The 24,355-nt window shown below is 35.9% G+C and overlaps 1 protein-coding gene across 1 annotated transcript in view; it reads left to right on the top strand.

Moving 5' to 3' along the window:
* PRKCI (protein kinase C iota) overlaps positions 1-22,737 on the top strand; it is a 69,355-nt gene extending 46,618 nt beyond the window's left edge. The window contains exons 8-18 of the mRNA XM_045503013.1: positions 547-605; positions 3,497-3,673; positions 4,097-4,194; positions 5,213-5,299; positions 7,570-7,705; positions 12,184-12,271; positions 13,282-13,407; positions 14,772-14,851; positions 16,982-17,071; positions 17,448-17,563; positions 21,842-22,737. Coding sequence (XP_045358969.1) covers positions 547-605; positions 3,497-3,673; positions 4,097-4,194; positions 5,213-5,299; positions 7,570-7,705; positions 12,184-12,271; positions 13,282-13,407; positions 14,772-14,851; positions 16,982-17,071; positions 17,448-17,563; positions 21,842-21,929 — 1,145 coding nt within the window. The 3' untranslated portion in view covers positions 21,930-22,737. The remainder of the gene's footprint in view (positions 1-546; positions 606-3,496; positions 3,674-4,096; positions 4,195-5,212; positions 5,300-7,569; positions 7,706-12,183; positions 12,272-13,281; positions 13,408-14,771; positions 14,852-16,981; positions 17,072-17,447; positions 17,564-21,841) is intronic.
* The last annotated feature ends 1,618 nt before the right edge of the window (positions 22,738-24,355 follow it).

Below are 24,355 nucleotides of genomic sequence, written 5' to 3'. Positions count from 1 at the left end.
TTAGGAGTTGACTCATAAATACATACAATTTATTACTAGTAGGACAAATATTCCATTTTAAATAGTGAAAACTTGAGGGTGCCTGGATGGCTCAGTTGGTCAAGCATCTGACTCTTTTTATTTTCTTAATTTTTTATGTTTTATTTATTTTGGGGGGGGGGAGGGGTAAAGGGAGAGGGAGACATAGAATCCAAAGCAGGCTCCAGGCTCTGAGCTGTAAGCACAGAGCCTGATGGGGGCTTGGACTCACAGACCATGAGATCATGACCTGAACCAAAGTCAGACGCTTAACCCACTGAGCCACCCAGGCGCCCTAAGTATCTGACTCTTGATCTCAGCTCAGGTCTTGATCTCAGGGTTGTGAGTTAAAACCCCATGTTGGGCTCTGCTCTGGGGGTAAAGCCTACTTAAAAAAATAAAATTAAATAATGAAAACTTACTCTGAAATTGAAACTTAAATCAGGAGAACATTTTAAGTCAAGCTCAGTTAACGGGTACTATTGTTTTTCTCCTTTCTTTTTTTTGGGTGGGGGATTGGATTTTCAGTAATTCCATATAATCCTTCAAGTCATGAGAGTTTGGACCAAGTTGGTGAAGAAAAGGAGGTAAGATAATTAGTTTTATTGTATATTACATCATTAGCTTTTTAATAAGATTTGACAGTTAAAAAATATGAAAATTACCTTGCTTAGATTTTAAATCAGAATGGTAAAATGCAGGAATGATTTTTAATGATGTTTGAGTTTTATTCTGATTTAATCTAATTGCTAATTTCATTTAAATTAAATCTGGTGGGATAACTTCTTTCTTTTTCCTTTTATTTATTCATTTTTTTAACAGGAGAAAATCAAATTTAATAACCATACAGGGATAACTTACTTTTATTTAAGACAGCATAATCTAAAAAATTATTAAAATTTTAATTTAATATAATTTAAGAGTGAGGTTTAGAATACTTGATAGTATTATTAAGATATATTGTAGATCCTTACATATTATGGGCTAGTTGTTTATTTCAAGTATAAATGATTAAGCATCTTAAATACTATATTTTTTCTATTAAATGTTTTATCAACTTTTAAAGCAGTAAGTTTTTAGTTAAAGATATTTAATTAAAATAATATTTTTTTAAAAATAATTGTAGTGAAAAAGACTTAGGGGCACCTGAATGGTTCAGTCAATTAAGTGTCTAACTCTTGATTTCAGCTGTTTGTGATCTCATGGTTCGTGGGTTCAGGCCCCATGTCGGGCTCTGCACTGACAGCACAGAGCCTGCTTGGGATTCTCTCTCTCCCTCCCCCCACTCTTTCTGCCCCTTCCCCACTTGGGCTCTCTCTTTCTCTCAAAATAAATAAATAAATCTTAAGGGGAAAAAAAAAAAGAAAAGATTCATCATGTTTCACACCTTCTACTCCCACTTTGACTTCTGAGAGGCAGCTCTTTTTAATCATTTCGTTATGCCTATAATGTTTATAACTCTTCAATTTTCCAACTTTATATATTGCAGGCCAGAAAGATTTTGTTCACAATTCCTCCCCCTTTTTCCATCTCTTTCCAATATTTGATAGGTATATTATGTTTTACTCCTAGTTACCTTTAAAAAACCCCAACTTTGGGGCGCCTGGGGGCTCATTTGGTTAAGCACCTGACTTGATTTCAGTTCATGTCATGATCTCCCAGTTTGTGAGATCGAGCCCTGCATTGGGCTCTGCACTGACAACGTGGAGCCTGCCTGGGATTCTGTCTCTCCCTCTCTCTCTGCCTCTCCCTTGCTTGTGCTTTCTCTCTCTCTCTCAAAAATAAACAGTGAATAAATAAATAAATAAATTCCCAGCTTTTTATTGTGGAAAATTTCAAACATAATTAAAAGTAAACAGAGTAGTATAACAAAGCCCCTGTATCCATTACCCAGATAAAACAGTTATCAGTATATGGCCAATGTTGTTTTGGCTATCCATTTCCCTTATTCCTGTATTATATATACTCCTGTATTATATTTTATATTATCTGTATGAGATTATCTTTCTTCTTGAAAAACTCAATATTTCCTTTAGTGAGAAGGTACTAATGATGAATTTCTTTAGTTTGCGTTTGTCTGAAAATGTTTGTATTTCACTTTTGTTTTGAAGGCTATTTTTATAGATCAGCAGGGTTTGTTTTATTTAGATCCTTTAAAGGTGGCATGCCACTAGTTTCTGGTTTCTGTCTTGTTAGTGATTCTGTGAAGGTACTGTGCTTTTGTTCCATTTCATTCTCCTTTGTAGTTTCAGTTAACCACATTTAATTTTTTTTTTTTTAATGTTTATTTCTAAGACAGAGAGAGACAGAGCGTGAGTGGGGGAGGGGCAGAGGGAGACACAGAATCAGAAGTAAGCTCCAGGCTCTGAGCCATCAGCACAGAGCCCGATGCGGGGCTCGAACTCATGAACCGCGAGATCATGACCTGAGCCAAAGTCGGATGCTCAACCGACTGAGCCACCCAGGCACCCCCAGTTAACCACATTTAAAGTCTGTATATTACCTTTCCTTCTTACCATTCTATGCTTTCTTCATCTACTCTAATCTGGTTTCTTTTACTCCTCTTTATCAATTCTTGTTATCACATCAGATTATTATTTCTAGATTTTTGTGTGACCCTTCTCTTGAAACCTCATTCTCCTTCAGTTTTCATGATACTTTTTTTTTCTTTTTTGTGCTTACTAGTTTTTCTCAAAATTTGCTCTTTGTTTTCTTGATACTCTTCACTTGAGAAAATTCATACTTAATTCTTATGGGTACATGTTGATTGTATGTGGAGGATTTTGCAGATGTGTTAAAACAGATTATCTTCGGTCTTGTCTATAAATTACCAGAAGCCCAAGTTTCTAGTTGTAAATGGATTATAAGGCTGGTTTTGTCATTCCAAAAGAGCTTGGTATTGTGTAGAAAAGAATGTTTTCCATTAGTTAAGCTGCCTCATGCTTATTTTCTGTTTATAGCTTCCAAAAATATCTCTGAATATATCTGCTCATTAGTCCAGATTTGATATATCAAGCTTCCAGTGGACTCTTTAATCTTGCAATCCCATTGTATCTTGTATCTTCAGTATGAAAAACCAAGCCCATTATCTCAACAGCTCTGTTAATCTTATCCTATGTGCACACTTTGTTTTTCTGTCAGTATTACCTCCAGTCTGCCAGTCATCAAAGTTAGTGTCATTTTTTTAATTCACGTATCTCCATTGCCTTCATACCCAAAGTTATCACATCTTAAGACATCCTTTAACATTTCTCAGATTTCAACTCCCTCTCCATTCCTATCAGTACCCTTCTGACCTCAACTCATGAATTCATCCTTTCCTTGAGTAGTTAGATTATATCGTTTGGAATGAATAAGAAAAGAATTATTAAGAACTTAAATCAGAAAATACTTAAAAAACATCTTAACCAGGTACTGGAAATATAATGTATTATGCAAAATTCCTCCAGGTATAACTATTTGATATTGTTCTCGACAGGCAATGAACACCAGAGAAAGTGGCAAAGCTTCATCCAGTTTAGGTCTTCAGGATTTTGATTTGCTTCGGGTAATAGGCAGAGGAAGTTATGCCAAAGTATTATTGGTGAGGTTAAAAAAAACAGATCGTATTTATGCAATGAAAGTTGTGAAAAAAGAATTGGTCAATGATGATGAGGTAAGTAAGCACAATGTTTTATCATTTCTGAACTGTTAAGTTGGCTTAAGTGTACTATTTCAGAGAAAACCTCAATGTTTTGTCTTATCATTTCAGTCTACATTTCTAAATATATGCTTCAAACAGATTACATAAGATATATTTAATGTAATCTGATGACTACTAGATTTTTAAGAAATAAAATCAAGCCGTATTATTATCAAGGAAAAGTACTTGATCTTTGTAAAAGTTTTCTAGACTGTTTCATAATACTGAAAGATTTATTGGTGTTTTTGTATATAAGCTGTTGTTTCATGATTATCATGAAACAGTAGTAGTTAGTTACTTACTTGTATTTGTGATAATTGAATTACTAGGAACAAATTTATCATAGTTTTGATGATAATTCAGTTTGACATGAATTTCTTTCATATTTTGAAATAGGATATTGATTGGGTACAGACAGAGAAGCATGTTTTTGAGCAGGCATCTAATCATCCTTTTCTTGTTGGGCTGCATTCTTGCTTTCAGACAGAAAGCAGGTAAGATTGAAAGATAATGGAATGATTCCTGGGCTCTACACCTTTTGGTATATTACACAATGAAAACTGCTTTCTACTATAAGCCGGAAGCGGAAGACATGGAGATGGACACAAGAGTACTTTGTTTAAAATTTCCTGCTACTCATACTCCAATCAGTGATAGCCATCTAACGGTGGATCAGCAGTAGGAAATTTCCTGCTTTGGGCAAAAAAAAAAAAAGACCAGGTCATAATTATGGCACTAAAAATCTAACTTTTTAAGTATCTTCAAGATTCTAGTTTTAAGACTTAAAGTTTCCTAGAGTTTAACTAGAGAGAGAAATCCTAACTTCTTTACCTTAAGTGACAGTTAAATAAGACTTGTTTTGCAAGGGCCAAAGTTGAGGTGAGAGTAAGAGGCTCTGGATTGCTAGTGGTACTGCTTTCAAATGGAAGAAGCAGTTCTCACAGTTATGCTGGTTTACTTTTTTGTATCTTCTGTGATTAAACAGCTTTCTTCTCCAACTACCCTTTGTTTCCGCCAAATTCCTGGAGTGTTTGTTCAGGATAAATCTGTAGAATGCTATGTTGTAACTGCTCTCTATAGTGTTTAAGCATGCAAAGTTACACTGCCTCGTTTTGGATTTTGGTGTCATGTGCTCTCTCCTGTGTTTTTTTATTTTTATTTTTTAAGCCCACTGACATGTCAAGTTCCTAGAGTTAAGCCCTGCTAATTTTCTTTCTTTCTTTTTAATTTTGTTTCTCCGTTTTCATTTAAATTCCAGTTCATTCACATACAGTGTAATATTAGTTTCAGGTATAGAATTTAGTGAGTCATCACTGACCTATAACACCCAGTGCTCATCACAAGTGTCCTCCTTAATCACCATCACCCATTTAACGCATCGTCCCCATCCACCTCCCCACCAGTAACCATCAGTTTGTTCTCTATAGTTGAGTCTGTTTCTTGGTTTGCCTCTCTTTTTTCCTTCCTATGTTCATTTGGGTTCTTTTTTTTCTTATCTCTTCTGTGTTTTAGATTGTTCTTTGTCATAGAGTATGTAAATGGAGGAGATCTAATGTTTCATATGCAGCGACAAAGAAAACTTCCTGAAGAACATGCCAGGTACCGTTGGATTTTTGTCTGGGGTCGTGGGTAGGGGATGCTATGGGACTTTTTATGTGCCAGTGTTTCAAAGGGTAGATAAATCACTTATTTTGATACTAGTTAATTTTTTGGAAGTCATATAGAGGCTAAGGTAAAAGTTTATATTATAACATATGTGTAACATTATGTATTTACATATATTAATGTAAGTAATTGAAAAGTATAAAAACTATTCAAGGGGAAACCTTCAGTTAACTAAACCCAATTATTTTATCTATTCAACATCCACCATTGAAATAATTGATGGATTTACACTTATTATTTGTATATACTTGAGAGTAATAAAACAATTCCTCTTAAGGTTTTATGTAATTCTGACTATTCTTCCTGTAATTACAATTTCTGAATTGTTCTGCCTTTGGCTTTTTTTCCTCTGATCTCATACATGTTGATGAATAAGAAAAGATCATTAAATATTATTTATTTGTTTATTTTCTGTCCTTAATTTGACATTATTATATAAGATTGTAAATTGCTTATATGTTGGAGGAATTAGGTAGGGAAGGATCATGGCCTTGGAGAAGTTTAATTCATCAGTGCCATGATTTGTTTTGTTTTGTACTCATAATTAGCAATAATTCTCACCCTGTTGTGCTCCGCAAAAGATGAGGCATATGAGTTTGTATATGCGTGTAACAAAGGTTAAAGATTTTATTTTTGTAAGTACTTAGTGGAAATCTTTTTTTTTTAATTTTTATATTTTTTAGTGTTTATTTTTGAGAGAGAGAGAGACACACAGAGTGCAAGTGGGGGAGGGTCAGAGAGAGAGAGAGGGAGACACAGAATCTGAAGCAGGCTCCAGCCTCTGAGCTGTCAGCACAAAGCCTGATGTGGGGCTCGAACTCACAAATAGTGAGATCATGACATGAGCCAAAGTCGGACGCTTAACCAACTGAGCCACCCAGGTGCCCCAATTTAGTGGAAATCTTGCTAGTACATTGATTCTTATCAAAAAGAGATACTATCCTTCAATTTTATAAAAAGGTAGAAATTGTACTAATCTAATCTCAGACCAAACTGTGTTTTGTTTTGTTTTGTTTTAATTTCCTGTATGTTCATTTATTTAGTCTTTATTAAATGGTTGTCCTTCATAGCAGAGCCACAAATGACATTTCTAATTGTGACCAGAGCCTGTATTTGTTCCTTGTTTGTTCAGTTGGACATGGGGAAAGTAGTTTTTACTATATTAAAGTGTCAGTTCTGGTTTTGTGCTTTTCTGGGAACCAAAGTACAAAATAAGGGCTCAGGTTCTCTATTCATAGAATTAAGTAACTGAGAAGGTTTGTGTTATGTACCTCCAAACATGATCATGATAACATTCCCCAAAGTAGCAATAAACCAACTTGAGTGTTTTATTTTCATTGTTCATGTCAAAAGTTCTGGTTATCACCAATGAGTTAGTGGCAGTTTTTAAAAAACCCTTTCTTTGATGTTAAATGGTATGGTTGTAGGATAATTCATTTTCTAGAATTTTGGTATGCATTTTATAGTTTGAGTTAAACTTTTAGTATTTTTTTTTTTATTCTAGACCAATCAATGATTCTTAGCATTTGGAGAGATCATTTGTCTCTTAGAGAAGTGATAGAAGCTATGGAAACTCTGTAGAGGGAGGAGATGTAGATGTACACACGTATGCACAACTGAGCCTCCAGTTGTAGCAGTGTGGACTGTCTGAAGTCTATGTAAGGACCCAGATTAAGAACTTCTGTTTGAGACTTTCAAATTAATAATTTTTTGAAAAGTATGAGTTCAATGTAGACTGGAACTTCTGTAATAGTATTTTGGGCTCAGGTATTTTTTTCTTTATTTCTTTTTAATTTTTTTTAAAGTTTATTCATTTTGAGAGAGCAAGCATGTGCGAGAGAGTGCACGCACATGCGCGCATGCTCGAGCAGGGGATGGGCACAGAGAGAGGAGAGAGAATCTCAAGCAAGCTCTATGCTGTCAGCACAGAGCCTGATAGGGAGCTCGAATCCACGAACGACGAGATCATGACCTGAGCTGAAGTCAGACACTCAGTGAACTGAGCCACCCAGGCACCCTTAAGATATTTTAAAGTGTACTTCAGTTTGTGTTTTGGTATCATTACTAAAAACATAGGGAGAAAAAAATCTTTTGCCACGATTTTGGTGTTTTCATTTGCAGATGGGGATAGGACTTAAATAACCTCTTCTAGAAACTTACCACAATTCCGAAATTTGAATCAAATGAGTTATTTTTCTTTTTAGATTTTACTCTGCAGAAATCAGTCTAGCATTAAATTATCTTCATGAACGAGGGATAATTTATAGAGATTTGAAATTGGACAATGTATTGCTGGACTCAGAAGGACATATCAAACTGACTGACTATGGCATGTGTAAGGTGAGAGGCATTTCTAGTTAATCAGAAGGTCTCAGCAGTTCATAAAATTGTTTTGGTAAAATAACAATATTTAAAGATGGAGAAATGATTGCTACCCTGTTTGGGATGCTTTTTGGAATTTTAGCACAAAGAAAAATATACATGTTTTCTAATCATTTACAAAAGTCCGTATTTTCTGTGACTGTTATATGTGCTATAATAAGAGTTAATTTCTTTTTATTGTCTGTAACATTTTATTTTGAATGTTGTGAAAGTATTGGAGAAAATTTGGAAATAAAAATTGTCTGCAGTCCCATGACTTTAGCATAACTACTTGCGTGTCACCTTCTAGTTTTCGCCATTTAATTGTGACTCGTGATAATGTATTCAAGATTTTCCCAGGAAATGTATCATTTTTTGTATTTAAAATTTAAATATCTGACATAAAGTACAGTAGAACAAAATAAGAAGTTCAGTTACTCTCAGGACGTGTCCTTTATTTCTCGGACCTATATTCTTTTTGTAACAGTTTTTTATTGAAGAGTCCAGTGTTTTTCCACAAAATGTGTAGGGTGCTACTCTCCTTGTTGAAGTAGCTGGGCCAGAATTATCTGCACACGGTAATATGGCAACAAGCATGTAAGCGTATGGATCACACTCTCCCATTTACCTGAAGGAAGTGCCTCCAGAGCTCGGAGATTATTTAAACTATTTAAATGCTAACATTAAGTAAGACACTCTAACAGTATTGAAGATTTAATGCCATTATCTCTTGATAATGACCTTAAAAGAAAATCTTTACCTCAGGTATTTTTGCTTTTAGGTACAAAACTCAGACATTTTTATCTTTTCTTATATTAAATTTCTATTTCCTTAAATTTTTCTATTATACACATCTTTAGTTATAAACAAGTAAACATTTAGTAGGCAAACCCCTATATATCCATTTTTTATGAGATTAGTGATACCTTTTTTTTTTTTTTATCTCTGTCACTTTTCTACCAGGGGATTTTTTTCTTATTTCAAAAGAAAAATGTCCTATAATTTGTCAAAGGAAAATAAAGCTGAACGGCAACAACAAAAAACCCATTAAAAATGTTAACCTTGTTAGAAAGTGTACACATTAAAACAATAGTGAGTCTTTATTTTTGCATGCCAGATACTTTTTTTTTTTTAATTGTAATAGTCTGCTTATAAGAGTCTGAAGAAATGGCATTCTTCTATGTCATTGGTGAGTGTATGCATTGTTATAACTGTTTGTAAAGCAGTTTGGTGGGGATGTGTCAGGAATCTTAAAGATATACGGCACACTCTTTGATTTAGAACTTCTGCCTCTGGGATATTCTTTTTTTACATTTACATCCAAGTTAGCATATAGTGCAATAATGATTTCAGCAGTAGAATCCAGTGATTCATCCCCTACATATAATGTCCAGTGCTTATCCCAACAAGTGTCTTCCTTAATTCCCCTTGCCCATTCAGCCCACCCCTGACCCAGAACCCCCTCCAGCAACGCTCAGTTTGTTCTCTATGTTTAAGTCTCTTATCTTTTGTTCCCCTCCCTCTTTTTGTATTATTTTTGCTTCCCTTCCCTTATGTTCATCTGTTTTGTATCTTAAATTCCACATATGAGTAAAGTCATACGATAATTGTCTTTCTCTTACTGACCAATTTCACTTAGCATAATACACTCAAGTTCCATCCATGTGTTGCAAATGGCAAGATTTCACTGTTTTTGATTGCCGAGTAATACTCCATTGTGTATATATACCACATCTTCTTTATCCATTCATCCGTCAATGGACATTTGGGCTCTTTCCATACTTTGACTATTGTCTATAGTGCTGCTATATTGGGGCACTATAGCACTATAGTGTCCCTTCGAAACAGCACACCTGTATCCTTTGGATAAATACCTAGTAGTGCAATTGCTGGGTCATAGGGTAGTTCTATTTTTAATTTTTTGAGGAACCTCCATATTGTTTTCCAAAGTTGCTACACCAGTTTCCATTCCCACTAGCAGTGCAAAAGGGTTCCTCTTTCTCCACATCCTTGCCAACATCTGTTGTTGTCTGAGTTGTTAATTTTAGCCATTCTGACAGGTATGAGGTGGTATCTCATCATGGTTTTGATTTGTATTTCCCTGATGATGAGTGATGTTGAGCATCTTTTCACGTGTCTGTTAACCATCTGGATGTCTTTTACCCATTTCTTCACTGGATTATTTGTCTTTTGGGTGTTGAGTTTGATAAATTCTTTATAGATTTTGGATACTAACCCTTTGATATGTCATTTGCAAATATCTTTTCTGCCTCTGGGATATCCTGAGTAAATTTTTTGGCCTATGAGAAAAGGTTTATGACCAAAATTTTTTTCTTGTAGGTGGTGATAAATATTTTAAATAAATAATCTAAATGGCTGGTAAGGAGAATAATTAGGGGAAATTACAGGGTGACCACAAAACATAGCATTATAAAGTCATTTAGAAGATGTTTGCCAAAACTTCATAACAATATAAAATGTTTATAAATAACATTAAATAGAGTTTTAAAGTATGGCATTGTCTGTTTCTTTTTTTTATTTTTATTTTTTTAAACTTTTTTTTTTTCAATGTTTCTTTATTTTTGAGAGATAGAGCACAAGCAGGGGCAGAGAGAGGGGGAGACACAGAATCCGAAGCGGGCTCCAGGCTCTGAGCTGTCAGCACAGAGCCCGACGTGGGGCTCAAACTCACGGACCGCGAGGTCATGACCTGAGCTGAAGTCGGACGCTTAACCGACTGGGCCACCCAGGCGCCCCTGGCATTGTTTGTTTCTATATGTGTTGTTGTATGTTCTATTATGTAGCATCATACATTCTGTTTACTTTTACATATTTTTGAGGTTATTATAATGGGCATGCATTACTTAATAAAACTCACAAAAATGAATTGCCTTTTACTTAATTGTAAATTTACTGTTAGTTAGCTTGTTTTTAAACTATCTTTTTATTGTTGATATCTTATTTAATTGCCTTGTGGCCAGAAAATGGTCTGAATGATATTAGTTCTTTGAAAATATATTGAGATTTCCTTTGTGACTTAGTATTTGGTCAGTATCCCATATGTACTTTAAAAAGGATATATAATCTCTTTTTTGCATGCAGGGAGTCTATGTCCTTCACACTCTCTCTTTTCTTTCCCCTTTTCTCCTCATGTACACATAGATTATACATATTTGTATGTGTGTATATTATATGTATGTATATACGTATTATATGTATGTATACATATGTATATGTATAGGTATGATATATATGTATGTATAGACATATAATATGTATGTATACATATTATATGTATATGTATAATATACATATGTATCTATGTTATATATGTATACGTATATTTTATATATATATAATATATATATTTAGCTTTTGTCAAATCTTTTTCTGCTTACTAATTTTTTTGTCTGTATGATATGTCATTTTCTGATACAGATGTTTTGAAATCACCTGTCATGATTTGGGATTGTATTATCAGTTCAGCCTGCTATATCAGTATACTGTAGACTAAGTGGCTTAAAAGACAGACATTTATTTCTCATAGTTCTGGAGACTGGGAAGTTCAAGATCAAAGTGCTAGTAGATCCAGTGTCTGGTGAAGGCACTCTTTATGGTTTGCAGATGCATGAAGGCACTCTTCATGGCTTGCAGATGGGTGAAGGCATTCTTCACAGTTTGCAGATGTGTCTTTTTGTTGTATTCTTACATGGCAGGGAGAGAAAGGGAGTTCTCTTCCTCTTATAAAGACACTAATCCCATCATCCCTAATAACTAATTACCTCCCAAAGTCTCCATCTCCCAGTGTTATCACATTAAGTCTTCAACGTATGAATGGGGGGGGCATACAAATGTCCATTCCATAGCAGGGATTGTGAAATTCTTCTAATTTGTCTATTTTTACTTTGTGTTTTGAGGCTGTGTTGTTAGGTGCATACAAGTTTGTTATAAATTTTTGGTGATTGTTCCATTTCTCAGTGTGTAGTTTTTCTGTTATACACATTAGTGTCTTCTGCCTTAATTTTTTCCATCTGGTAGCTATTGAAATACAAAGCCAAAAAATTTGTGCCTTAGGAAAAACAACCAACAGTGCTTGTGTTAGCAGGTGGGATTTAAAGTGCTTTTCTTCATAAAATATGATTCCTTTTACTCATATAATTAAAATTTTTATATTAAGTTTTTACCTGAATATAAATTATTTCAAGTACAATTTTTATTTTAATTGAACTGTCCACCAACATCTAATGAGGACAGGCTTTCTTTAAGCTATTTAGGGGCAACTCATGATTTTAATAATAAAGACAACTGTACTAGTAATATTTTATTTAAGCTTAATATATTACCTGTAGATGCTGAGCTTATATAACAAATGAAATAAAAGAGATGAATTTAAAAGATAATTTTTGATATTATTATTTCTTTTCTCTTTTTTCTTTCTTTTTTATTTTTTCTAAAAGGAAGGATTACGGCCAGGAGATACAACCAGCACTTTTTGCGGTACTCCCAATTACATTGCTCCTGAAATTTTAAGAGGAGAAGATTATGGTAATAAATAAATAGGTGTTATTTTAGCTAAGTGCTAGATGGGTGGTTAAATGTGGTACCCACTGCATTATAGTACTCTGTAGTATTTAAATACTAATCTTATTAATATAAACTTCCTTGATCCCCTTAAAACCTACATGAAAACCCTAAAATATGAAATAAGAGACAGTGGGACCTTAGCAGTATTTGGGGGTACAGATTTGAATATTTTATTAATGGCAACACTAAAAGTTCTAGGCACTAATCCAAGCAGTTTACATTATATTAACTAAATTAATCTTCACAACAATCCTAGGAGGTAAGCATTGTTAATTCCCATTTTACAGAAAGTTTAGATAACTTGCCCGAGGTCATACAGCTAGAAAGTGGCAGAGTAAGGATTTAAACTTTAGCCATGTGACTACAAAGTCATGAACCCCTGGAAGATTGTTGACATTTCCTGGGATATTTCCTCCAGGAATCTGAAAAATGAGGGAGAGATTGACTGCTTGTCGGGAACCAGAGAATATATTTATCTCAAAACATTGGACTTCTTGGGTTCTGGCCCTGTGATTTCAGCAGATGTGAAGGAGGATGGTACTTCTGACAGCTGTTCAGAATCTGATTCCAAGGTCCTTCAAGGATCTTTAATCAACTAGCAGAAGATCAAGTTTCAGACCCACGAAAGTTATTCTCAAATACAATTTAATTATATCCTCAAAAAAAAAAAAAAAAGATACAGACTATGAGTCTGAAATTACAGGCATATTTGGGAGAAGGAACTTAGTGTTTCATTTCCAAGATTTTTTCCCCAATATTTTATTTTTAAAGTTATCTTTTAGGTACCTCCCCTTGTTGATAAGTAAAATATTCCTATAATCTTCACTGCCAACCATGATAGTTATAATGCATTTAGAGTTTATTTTTCATTACGTTTATTTTTTAATTATACAATGAAATGCATCTCAAGTTACTGACTTTTAAGAATGCAGAATAGATAATTTGTTGCTTCAAAAATTTCTTGTTTGAAGGTTTCAGTGTCGACTGGTGGGCTCTTGGAGTACTAATGTTTGAGATGATGGCAGGCAGATCTCCATTTGATATTGTTGGAAGCTCGGATAACCCTGATCAAAACACAGAGGATTATCTTTTCCAAGGTAATTTGCGGTATTTTACAGATTCTCTGTGAATAACCTATTCTAGAGTATGAATGAGGATGGCTCAGATTTTTACCTTGAGTAAGAGGAGAATAATTGGACAATATACTTCTTAATATGTAAGTCTTCATTGTTTTTTAATGTTTATTTATTTATTTATTTTTGAGAGAGAGAGAAGGAGAGTGAGAGAAGGAAGGGCAGAGAGAGGGGGAGACAGAGAATCCCAGGCAGGCTCTGCACTGTCAGCACAGAGCCCAACGTGGGGCTCACACTCACGAACTGCAAGATCATGACCTGAGCTGAAATCAGGAGTCAGATGCCCAACCAACGGAGCCACCCAGGCACCCCTTCATTTTTTTAAAAATATGTCTTCCTACTTCTGTTCCTTCAGTCCCATTTACCAACTACTTTCTCATACTCAGAAATATAACAAAGAAGTTCCTTCAGATTGTATATCACAGAGATTAGAAGAAGGAATCCTGTGGCTAGAGAGGAATATCTTTCCACATGGACCCTGAGGCTGAGTGCATAAGTCCAAGAACAATATGGAGGAAAAAGTGGGGTACCAAGAATATAAGAGGATCAAAAGGTGAAGAAAAGAAGGCCCACAATTGGAAATACAAAGACTCAAACAGGAAAAAAAAAAAAAAAAACAAAAACAAACAGATCACCCCCTGCTCCCAACACCCAGTCCAAAGATTTCCATGAAATTCTACATTTAATAATTAAGGCCATCACAGGAAATGAATAGCTGTTTCATGTAACAGAAAATCCAGATGGCCATGGAATATATGAAAAAGCATTCAGCTTCACTAGTAATTAGGGGTTTGCACATTAAAACATTAATGAGCTACTATTTCCTGCCCGTGCATTTGCCAGAAATTTTAAAGTCCGATAATACCAGGGCTGGTGAGGATGTGGATGGAGTAAGTGGAACTCTCATAGACTGCTGGCAAGCAGTGAAAATTGATTTAACAGCTTTGGAGAACAACTTGGCAATGTCTAATAAAATTGAGTATAGTAACATGTACCTCACATTTTGTAGCTATTAACTCATTTAAACCTCATAACAACCCCATGAAGTAGGTATTATTTTTATTCTACTTTTACAGATGAGGAAACCGAGGCACAGTAAGGTAGTCAAAGAATAAAATATGCATGTAAATGATAAGAACAGCATTCAGAGAAGAGGCTCTCTGAGAGGGAAGGAGAGGAGCGAGCCTGAGAAAGCACATGAGATGCTGAAGTAGTATATGTAATACCTTATTTTTTTCTTCGAGAACGCCCTTAAGTAGCTCATAATAAAAATGTAAAATTGAAGCTATGTAAAAGTGAAATATAATGCCACTATTTTATCTTTCTAGTTATTTTGGAAAAACAAATTCGCATACCACGCTCTCTGTCTGTAAAAGCTGCAAGTGTCCTGAAGAGTTTTCTCAACAAGGTATAAACTGAATGTAAAAATCTTCAGCGGTTTATCTCTGTATAGATGAAACTAAGTAGAGGTTCAGGCAGTGTAATATTCCAAAACACTAGCGTACATAATTTTTTTTCAGTTAGATCTGGAACTTATCTCTTTACCAAAGAGTATTAGATCCTGAGATGAATTGTCCTTTCCATTTTGACAGTGTAAGCCACTGCCAGCTATATATTACATATGGGTTTTTAATGTAGATGATATATATACCATGTACTCAATTAGGGAAAAATTACATCTTTGGGGATAGCCTCTATCGTACTTACAGCTTTGTTACTCAGTTTTCTTTGGATTATTATTCACAGATCTCTTTCCTTATTGAGCACTTGGGACAGTAGTGTTCTGTACAGATTATCATGTCAAAAGCCCTGTAATCAGATAAAATTCAGAAGAAATGAAATGCTATCATTGGTTCTTAAAAAATCTGAAGACCATTCAATTCTTCGTTGTGGTCGGTAGGTTAGAAGAGTTTTAGGATCTAAGATTATGATTCTGAATGGTTTTTACTCATAACACTTCTAACACCAAATGTGTAGGTTTTTTCCACACCAACAACCAATTCTCCACCTCTCTAGACATCAACTTGGTGTATTACAATTCAGTTTATTTCTGATACCAACTACCCAGAGTTACCATCAGATTCCAGGGGTTTAAGGGCTCAGTCCCATAAAACTATCTTCACCTCAAGTGCCAGTCATGAGTCATGAGTATTGAGTACCCACATTTCTGTCTGACTTGGCTACAGAGTTGAGCTTCCCACAATTCTCACACCTCAGGTTCAGTAATTCGCTAGAATGGCTCACAGAACTCAGGAAAATAGTTTACTTGCTATCACTGGTTGGTTATAAAAAAAGATACAAATGAACAGCCAGATGAAAAGATACACGGGGTGGAGTCCAAAAGGATCCTGAGCACAGGAGTTTCTGTCCCTGTGGAGTTAGGGTACACACCCTCCGTGTCTCCCAGCATATGGACATATTCACCAACCCAGAAGCTCTCCAAACCCTGTGGTTCAGAGGGCTTTATGGAGGTTCCATTACATTGACACAATTGATTGAATCATTAGCCATTGATAGTTGACCTCCACCCCTCTGAAAATGAGGCTAAAAGTTACAACTCTCTAATCACATGGATGGTTCCTCCGGCAACCAGATCCCATCCTGAGCTATCTACCAGCCCACCAAGAGTCACATTATTAGTATAAACTCAGGTGTAATTGAAAGGGACTTGTGAATAACAAAAGATAATTGGCTCACTCAGGAAATTACTCACTCAGGTTTTAGAAGCTGTGTCAGGGACCTGGGACAGAGACCAGATATGCTTATTGTATCACGGTGATCTTGGCAATCATAAATATTTTCTTAAATAAATTGTAGGTTAGAAAAAGTAGGTTGATGTGCATTTATCATCTAAGGTAAATATAGATAATGATGAATTTTAACAAAATGAGAAATTGAGGCTTTTGAGTACTTTAGATGGAGAAAGATTTAAAATGGAAATCTAAGTATTAGCACGCTGCAAAATGAAGGTGAGAGGTTTTAATGTTCAAAATAAAATGCCTTTTATTGGAAAGGAAAATGGTAACATGTTCTCATTCACAGTAATGAATAAGCCAAGACTGTTTGTTTGTAAGTTACAGCCCCTTAGTCGAATGGGTCACATAATGGTTGTATCACGGTTATACACAGATTATATTGTTTTGTTGCTGTAATTGGACATAGAGCTTTACAAATGAGCTAAGAACACACTTGTGAAGTTTCGGGGTTTGTATGTTTTGACCAGCACAATAACCTGTGCCAAAGAAATAGGTGGATGCTGGTGAGATGATTGTGCTGCTCTCTTTTCCCTCCCCTTTTCCTGTAGCAAGGAGTAGTGACCTATATCCACTATAATCACATGATAGCCGGAGACAGAGCCATGAGGAAATTGTACTTGTCACAAGCTTCAGATACTCATTTAAGTCTAGTGTTGTACTATGATGTAATTTCAGAGATAAAGGTATTATATAATAGACACAGAACCCAGGTCACAAAGAGGATTTATTTATTCTAAAGCATGATATCCCTCCAGTTCTTGAAACATTTCTCTCCATCATAGGACCCAAAGGAACGATTGGGTTGTCATCCTCAAACAGGATTTGCTGATATTCAGGGACACCCATTCTTTCGAAATGTTGATTGGGATATGGTATGTAAATTGTCATTGTTTTCTATATTAGGTATCCTTATTATCTTGGGCCAAATTTTATTCTCTTAAAAGAATGTTAAGAAAACAAAACAAATATAGCTTAAGTAACTTAAGCCACACTCTAAAGTGCTTTTTAAAAAGCTTTTAAAACAATAAAAGCTTAGAATATTAATTTAATGGAGCAGGTTGTAATATTAGTAAGGCCTATATCAGCGTTCAGCTTTGTACATTATTTCCATCATTGTGAATACCGTTGAACCACGCCTAAGGACTCGCTGTGATAGGATGTGGAAGCCTCTGAGGGAAGAGGAGAAATGTAGAGGTGGAGTTTTTCTAAGAACATAGGCTTGAGCTGTCATCTAATATGTCTTTCTAGATGGAGCAAAAGCAGGTGGTACCTCCCTTCAAACCAAATATTTCTGGGGAATTCGGTTTGGACAACTTTGATTCCCAGTTTACTAATGAACCTGTCCAGCTCACTCCAGATGACGAGTAAGTAACTCTATAGACTGAAATATTTCTGAAGTTATTTGGAAGTTTCATTTTTAGTGGCTACACAGTGCTTCATTACCAGATTATAACATAATTGAATTAGCCATTCAGTTATGGGATATTTGAATCTATTACACTATTATAAGTTATAACGACTGCCCTTTTCTACTTTGCCTTACGTGCCTTATCTCTAATTCCCACAACAACATGATAAATCTACTTACTGTCATCTTCCTCTTACAGATGAGGAAACTGAGACCCAGACAGGGCAAGCAGAGTCACACAGCTGTCAGGTGGCAGAGTCAGGATGGAAACCTGTGCTGTTTCCACTGCACTGCACTGTTTTGAAGATGACTGTCTTTGAGTTCCTGAGTATTACTTTAAGATAGATTCCCAGACAGGGAATTAGATCAAAGAGTGAAAATTTGTTTTAAGTTTATTTATTTTGACAGTGCACAAACACGAGCAGGGGGATGGGGGGTGGGGGAGAGAGAGAGAGAGAGAGAGAGAGAGACAATGAATGAATGAATGAATGAATGAATGAGTGAATATACCAAGCAGGCTCCACACTGTCAGTGCAGAGCCCGATGTGGGGCTCAAAACTCACAAACTGTGAGATCATGACCTGAGCTGAAATCAAGAGTCGGACACCCAGCTGACCGAGCCACCCAGGTGCCACTAAAGAGTATGAAATTTTGAAAGCTCTTGATATGTATTGCCAAATTGCTTATTAAAAAGATGACATTAACTTACCAAGTCTAGCCAGCGGTGATCTGACATATTTTTTATGTTCATCTTTTAAAAGTATGGTTTAGAATAATTTGGGCATATTTGATTGTTTACCTCTCTTTACAGATTCATTCTGTCATCTCAAGGAGGCCCTTACTCCTTGGCTATATTTTCACTTCTGTCTTGTTAATTCTTACCACATTCCTCATGCAGCTGTTCAAACCGTCTCTACATTTTGGAAGCCTTCAGTCCTACCCCTGCCTTCACCACTTCTAACGGACTAACCTTGCCTTAGCTTGACTGCAAGGATTGAGACCTGCCTGGTGTGAGCTTGCTCTGTTTTCAGCTGTCACAGACCATCTTGCATCTCAGAATTGCTGTCTCTCCCACCTCCTTTTTCTTCTTCCCTATTCTTGGAAGGCTATCCCTCTTTTGCAAGGGGTGCTCCATTTTCCTAGATCTGTTTCCTTAGCTTCTGCCAGGATTTCATTTTGTCAGTTATGTCCATTACTCCACCTTCTTTAATTTCTCTTTTCCTGCTGCTCTTCTTCGATTTATAAACATGCTCAGATATCCTAATTTGCCCCCTGGATCTTAGCACATCTTTAAACCACCATATTTTCTTCCCTCATTTTCTTTTCAAGATAATTACTCGATGCTCATGGTAAAAGAAAAATAAATCAGCAGTATCTCCATCAAACTCCTTCAGAGTAGTCAACATTGATTGTCTTGTACTTTTCTTACTACCTGCACTTTAACTCTTTACAATTTAACCTGCTTCTTCGGCTTTTGACGGTTGAGTTGATTTATCAATTTCTGATTTTTGTTTAATGTTTATTCATTTTTTGAGAGAGGGAGAGGCAGAGGCAGAGAGAGAGGGAGACACAACATCCGAAGCAAGCTCCAGACTCCGAGCTGTCAGCACAGAGCCCGCTCGATACAGGGCTTGAACTTACGGACTGTGAGATCATGACCTGAGCTGCAGTCAGACACTTAACCGACTGAGCCATCTGGGCGCCGCTGTTGATTTCTGATTTTTAAAGCATGTTTTGATCAGTCCTCATCTCCCCTGATGTCTGTGAAGCATTTGGCACTCATGGCCTTGCTTTGTTGGGCGCTACCCATCCTGGTCTGCTTCATCTCTGTGACCACTTATCATCCTTTTTCCCCTGTCCCCTCAAGACTGAGATGTTCCACAGTTCTGTTCGTAACAGCCGCCTTTTTGCTATATGCACTTTGTTCCTTGGAGATTTCGGCCAGCCCCACATCACTGATACCAGCTATTTAAATCACACCCAGCTAAATTGGCAAACGGTTTTTGAGCAAAGGGCCCTGTGCTAAGTACTGGGCATTAAAGACGATGAAGATGTAGGCCAGTCTCGTAAAAAAGCTTACTGTCTACCAAAGGAGAGAATAATGTACGAAAGTCATTATTCTGACAGTGTCATGTATTAAAAAGAACACTAGATTTAATCAAAAGATAGGAACTTGAATCCTGACCTCACCTCTTACCAACTGAGTAACCTGGGTTCAAATTTCATAACTTCTCTGTGCCTATTTCTTCTCTTACTGCCTACCTCAGAAGGCTGCTGTGAAGAATAAATGAGCCATAGTTCCTAAAGCACCCCGCACCTGCTATCTCTCCTGAACTGCATTTCTATCTGCTTGTTTAAACATCTTCCCTGGTTTGTCAGACAAGCACCTCAGACATACGAAATCTGAAATAAAGGTAATGGCTTCTTGGGGCGCCTGGCTGGTTCATTCAGGGGAGCATGCGACTCTTGATCTCAGGGTCGTGAGTTCGAGCACCACATTGGGTGTAGAAATTACTTTTAAAAAAGGAAAGAAAAGAAAAAGAAATGGCTCTTTATGGTCTCTTTTTCTGTTGTTCTCAATCAGTTCCTTATTTTTATTTACTTTTTTGTGCTCATTATCCCATCATGTGTTCCTGCACTCAGATCCAAAATGCCCATGATATTGACGCTTCCTTTTCCTTAACAAACGATAATGTGTTCAGCTGCCAACTCCTTGTCTGCTCTTTCTTTACTTCATCACTTGTGTCAGATCCTTCGTTTTCGTTCCCATTGTCGTCAGCCCCATTCACACCTCTTTCAAATCATGCGTAGAATATTACACCATCCTCCTGATCGGGCTCATCCTTTGCTTTGCCACCCATCCTGTACATCTCCTGCAGTAGCACTACCAGTTTTTTAACCCCCTTTGTCAGAAGCCTCCAGTAACCTCCTCCTTGTCTAGAAGATAAAACCTGTCATCTCAGCCAGCAGTCACGGCCTTCTACCCTCTCCTCCCACCCGACTCTCCAGCCCTCTCTCACTGTGCTCCCAACACAAATGCTGTGTTCTGACCAGTCTCCATTACTCCACATCCCCGGATAGTGTGCTGTTACCTTTGCTCATGCTGTTCCCTCTGTATGCCTCCTTCATTTTTACATACTGGAATCTTCTCCATCTTGCTGAGCTACCTCAAATGCAACCAGGTCCTTGATGAATAAAGGTGAAACTCCTTCATTTTTACATACTGGAATCTTCTCCATCTTGCTGAACTACCTCAAATGCAACCAGGTCTTTGAGGAATAAAGGTGAAACTCCTTACTCTAGTAAGCATTACTGGCTTCCTTTAACTGGCCATTACCTTCCTCCCAGATCATCTACCTTTGACATGCTTCTGTTCCTGTGCTTTCAACTCCAGTAAATTACTTGGCGCTTTCCCAGACCTAACATTGTCTTTCATAATTCTGTTCAGTAAGTGGTTGTGGAATGAATGCTGGCTTTCTCAATTTCTGGAACTAGAAGTCACCCTTCTCATTAGAACTGTGCTTAGATCAAGACTTAGCTGTCCCATATGCAACTCAGCAGGTACTGCTTTCCCGTGTAGCTTTTCTTTATATGGGATACCTTCCCTCCTCGAAGGAAGGGACTGTATCCTGGGTAACTTCGCTCTGCAGTATGGTGTGTGCATTTAAGTATTCAAATATTCATTGGTATTACTCTTACTGCATATTAAATTAGAAACCCAGTATAACAGAATGCCAACATCTCTATACCCTATGACCCATGACCTCCCTGTGGTGTCCTCTCCTTATTCTAGGTCTTTCTATGTACTTGTCCCTATTGCCTTTTCCTTTTGGCTAACTTCTTCTGGGCCTTCTTGTCACCATCTTCCTGTTGAGGTGACTACTAAATTGAATGCTAATTCAGACCTGGATGTTCGCCTCTAAGTATGAATGTTGTTCAGGTCAAAAGTTAAGATTAACCAGAATTGTGACAATTTGTGACTTTTAATTTCTAGCCTTCAATTTTGGACTACCTTTTAGTTCTAAACCTGCTTACAGGATTGTTAGTCTTTTATTTTCAGTACTCTTGATTCTTCTAGAAGATGTTTTGGGATTAATCTAAACACTTGTAGATTTCTTCCCCCATAATTTATATAAATTCGCCTTATTTTTTGTTTTTTAATTTTCGTTTACCATTTAAATAAAAAGTTGAAGAAATCTAGATTATGAAAATTAATATATTTTTCTTTCAACAGTGACATTGTGAGGAAGATTGATCAGTCTGAATTTGAAGGTTTTGAGTACATCAATCCTCTCTTGATGTCTGCAGAAGAATGTGTCTGATCCTCATTTTCCAACTGTGCATTTTGCTTGTGTTGCCATTTAATGCATGAATAAACTCGTTACCAGCCTGGATACAATGAACCATTTTATATTTCTTACCTACAAAAAAAGCATTCAGTATCTTCTATTGTTGGCTGTAAGAGTCAATTATTACATCTAACTATGAAAAAGAAAATGAAACTAGTTTCCAGACGGTCGTGTCAACATTCAGTTTTACTGGTAATCCAGCAGCCTACTGATGAGTAATGAAGTTGTCCTTTTTGTTTAAAGGAAATACTTAACCACCGCGTTTAAGGCACATGATGGGATTGTGTCATAAACCTACTGTGATTTTTGTCATTCTTCATTTAGTCCTTAAAGTTTTAAATTTTGGAATAGAAGAGTAATTCAAAATACAACAACTTATATTACCTATTACTTTCTGAGTTGTGTTTAAAAATTCAGCTGTAAGTTTTATTGCCTTGGATAATTAAGTTATTGATTTTTAAGGCAACAGTTATTAAATTGGTAGTAAAGATGTCACTTGCTTAGAATTAGGGAATACAAGTTCTCCTTGAGGAAAAAAAAAACAGGCACATTTTATTAAGTATTAGATTCTAAATCATTAGCTATTTTTGAAAAACTGATGAGTGATTTCTTAGGATAGGGGTGTAAGCTTCTGAGCTTATCCCTTTAGCCAGAGCTTTAACTGGAATGTTAGTAACTGTCATTTAAAGAACCAGGATGCATTTGAATGGAGCATTTCTCAGTATATAGAAAGGGAGAAAAATAGAAATTAAAAATGTTTTAAATTAAAAAAAAAAAAAAACACCAGAAAAGTGCAATGGTAATCCCACAGTGACTTTTTATGGTTTTAGATAACAAGGAAGCACTCCTTATCAAACTTGTAAAAGCATTCCATTATCCAGTAGAGACAGAACGTATGCAATTTTTTCCTTATAACTTAATATACATAAAAAGTATTTTATCTTCCAAATAGTGTCTTAACCTTACTCATTTATTCACCAAAACCACATTATCCATACTTTTGGACCCTGTTTATAGTATGGAGTCTTCAGTGAAATTAAAAAAGGTCAACATGAATAAATATTCAGAACACAGACATACATATTCCACAAGTTCCAGCTCCTTAAATGAGTTTTTGTTAAGTGGGTAACACATATAATCAGAGTGGAATACATTTCAGGGGCAGAGTTCTTCAGATTATTTTTTATTAATACTAGTGTTTAGCAATTTATTATTTAAAGGGGTGCCTGTGATAGCATCCGTTTATTTTGAATATTTTTTTAATGTTTATTTTTGAGAGAGAGCTTGTGAGTGGGGTAGGGGCAGGGGGGTTACAGAGGATCTGAAATGGGCACTGTGCTGACAGCAGGCGAGCCTGCTATGGGGCTCGATCGAACTCACCCAACTGTGGGATCACAACCTGAGCTTAGGATGAATGCTGAATCAACTGAGCCACCCAGGTGCCATGCCCCTAAATATTTTTTTAATGAAAAGGGATGTAAAAAATAACAATAATCATCTAAATTGCTCACAATTGTCCAATCTTAGTAAAATTTAATTTGGGGGGAAGCTATCTAGTCTTAAATTTATAGGCATCTAATAATTAATTGTTTTTTTGGATGCTACCTTTTATTTGAAATGTAATTTTTCTGAAGTTTCCGACTATGTACTCATTTTTCTTCAAATGACCAAATCTGAAAGCAATGAAAACCTCAAAGGAAAAAGTTTATATACATTCCCATGTTTATGTAAGAAGTATGTATGTTTTTCTTAATACCTAAAACTTGTTTTAAAAAAGCAGTGTTCACTTCAAATCATAAACTTATAGAAAATTCTGACATATCAGAAATATGTTTATGACCTTGCTTTTAAGTGGTACTGTCTCCCCTAGGGCATTAGTTCCCACGTTTTAGAATGGGGAACGATCACCTGGGACATTTGTTTAAAATGCATATTGCTGGGCCCACCTTAGAATTCTGTTGGGTCTTTGGGCCTTATTTTAAGAAACACTTTCTTTGAGTTATTCTTTTATTTTGGCTGTAGTTCTATATTAGAATATTCATGATAAGTTTTGAGAAAGGGGTAGGCAATGAATTACTATCTTATCTACAATTTTAAATAAACTTTGAATGACTTCTTCAAGTTAGATCTCTCTTCCCCCAAAAAATCCTATCCATTTTCTATCAATAATGTTACAAATGATGAACATTTTTCTGTGATGAGGTTTTAACCATTATTCAGGGTGGTCTTTTGTGTTTAAAAAAATTTTTTTTAACTAATAACATTTACTGTGTATATTTTATACAGAATTGCATTACAAATATGTTTTTAACTGTGTTCTGTTTTTTGTAGTTTTTAAGTGCCATGCGAGTTGTTTTTATATTATATAGAAGTTCTCTCAAAATACTCAGCGGGAATAA

This window comes from Leopardus geoffroyi, chromosome C2 (genome assembly GCF_018350155.1).
Source record: "Leopardus geoffroyi isolate Oge1 chromosome C2, O.geoffroyi_Oge1_pat1.0, whole genome shotgun sequence".
Classification (NCBI taxonomy): domain Eukaryota; kingdom Metazoa; phylum Chordata; class Mammalia; order Carnivora; family Felidae; genus Leopardus; species Leopardus geoffroyi.
Note: the sequence above shows the minus strand (reverse complement) of the source record. Positions and strands in the feature narration are given on the sequence as shown.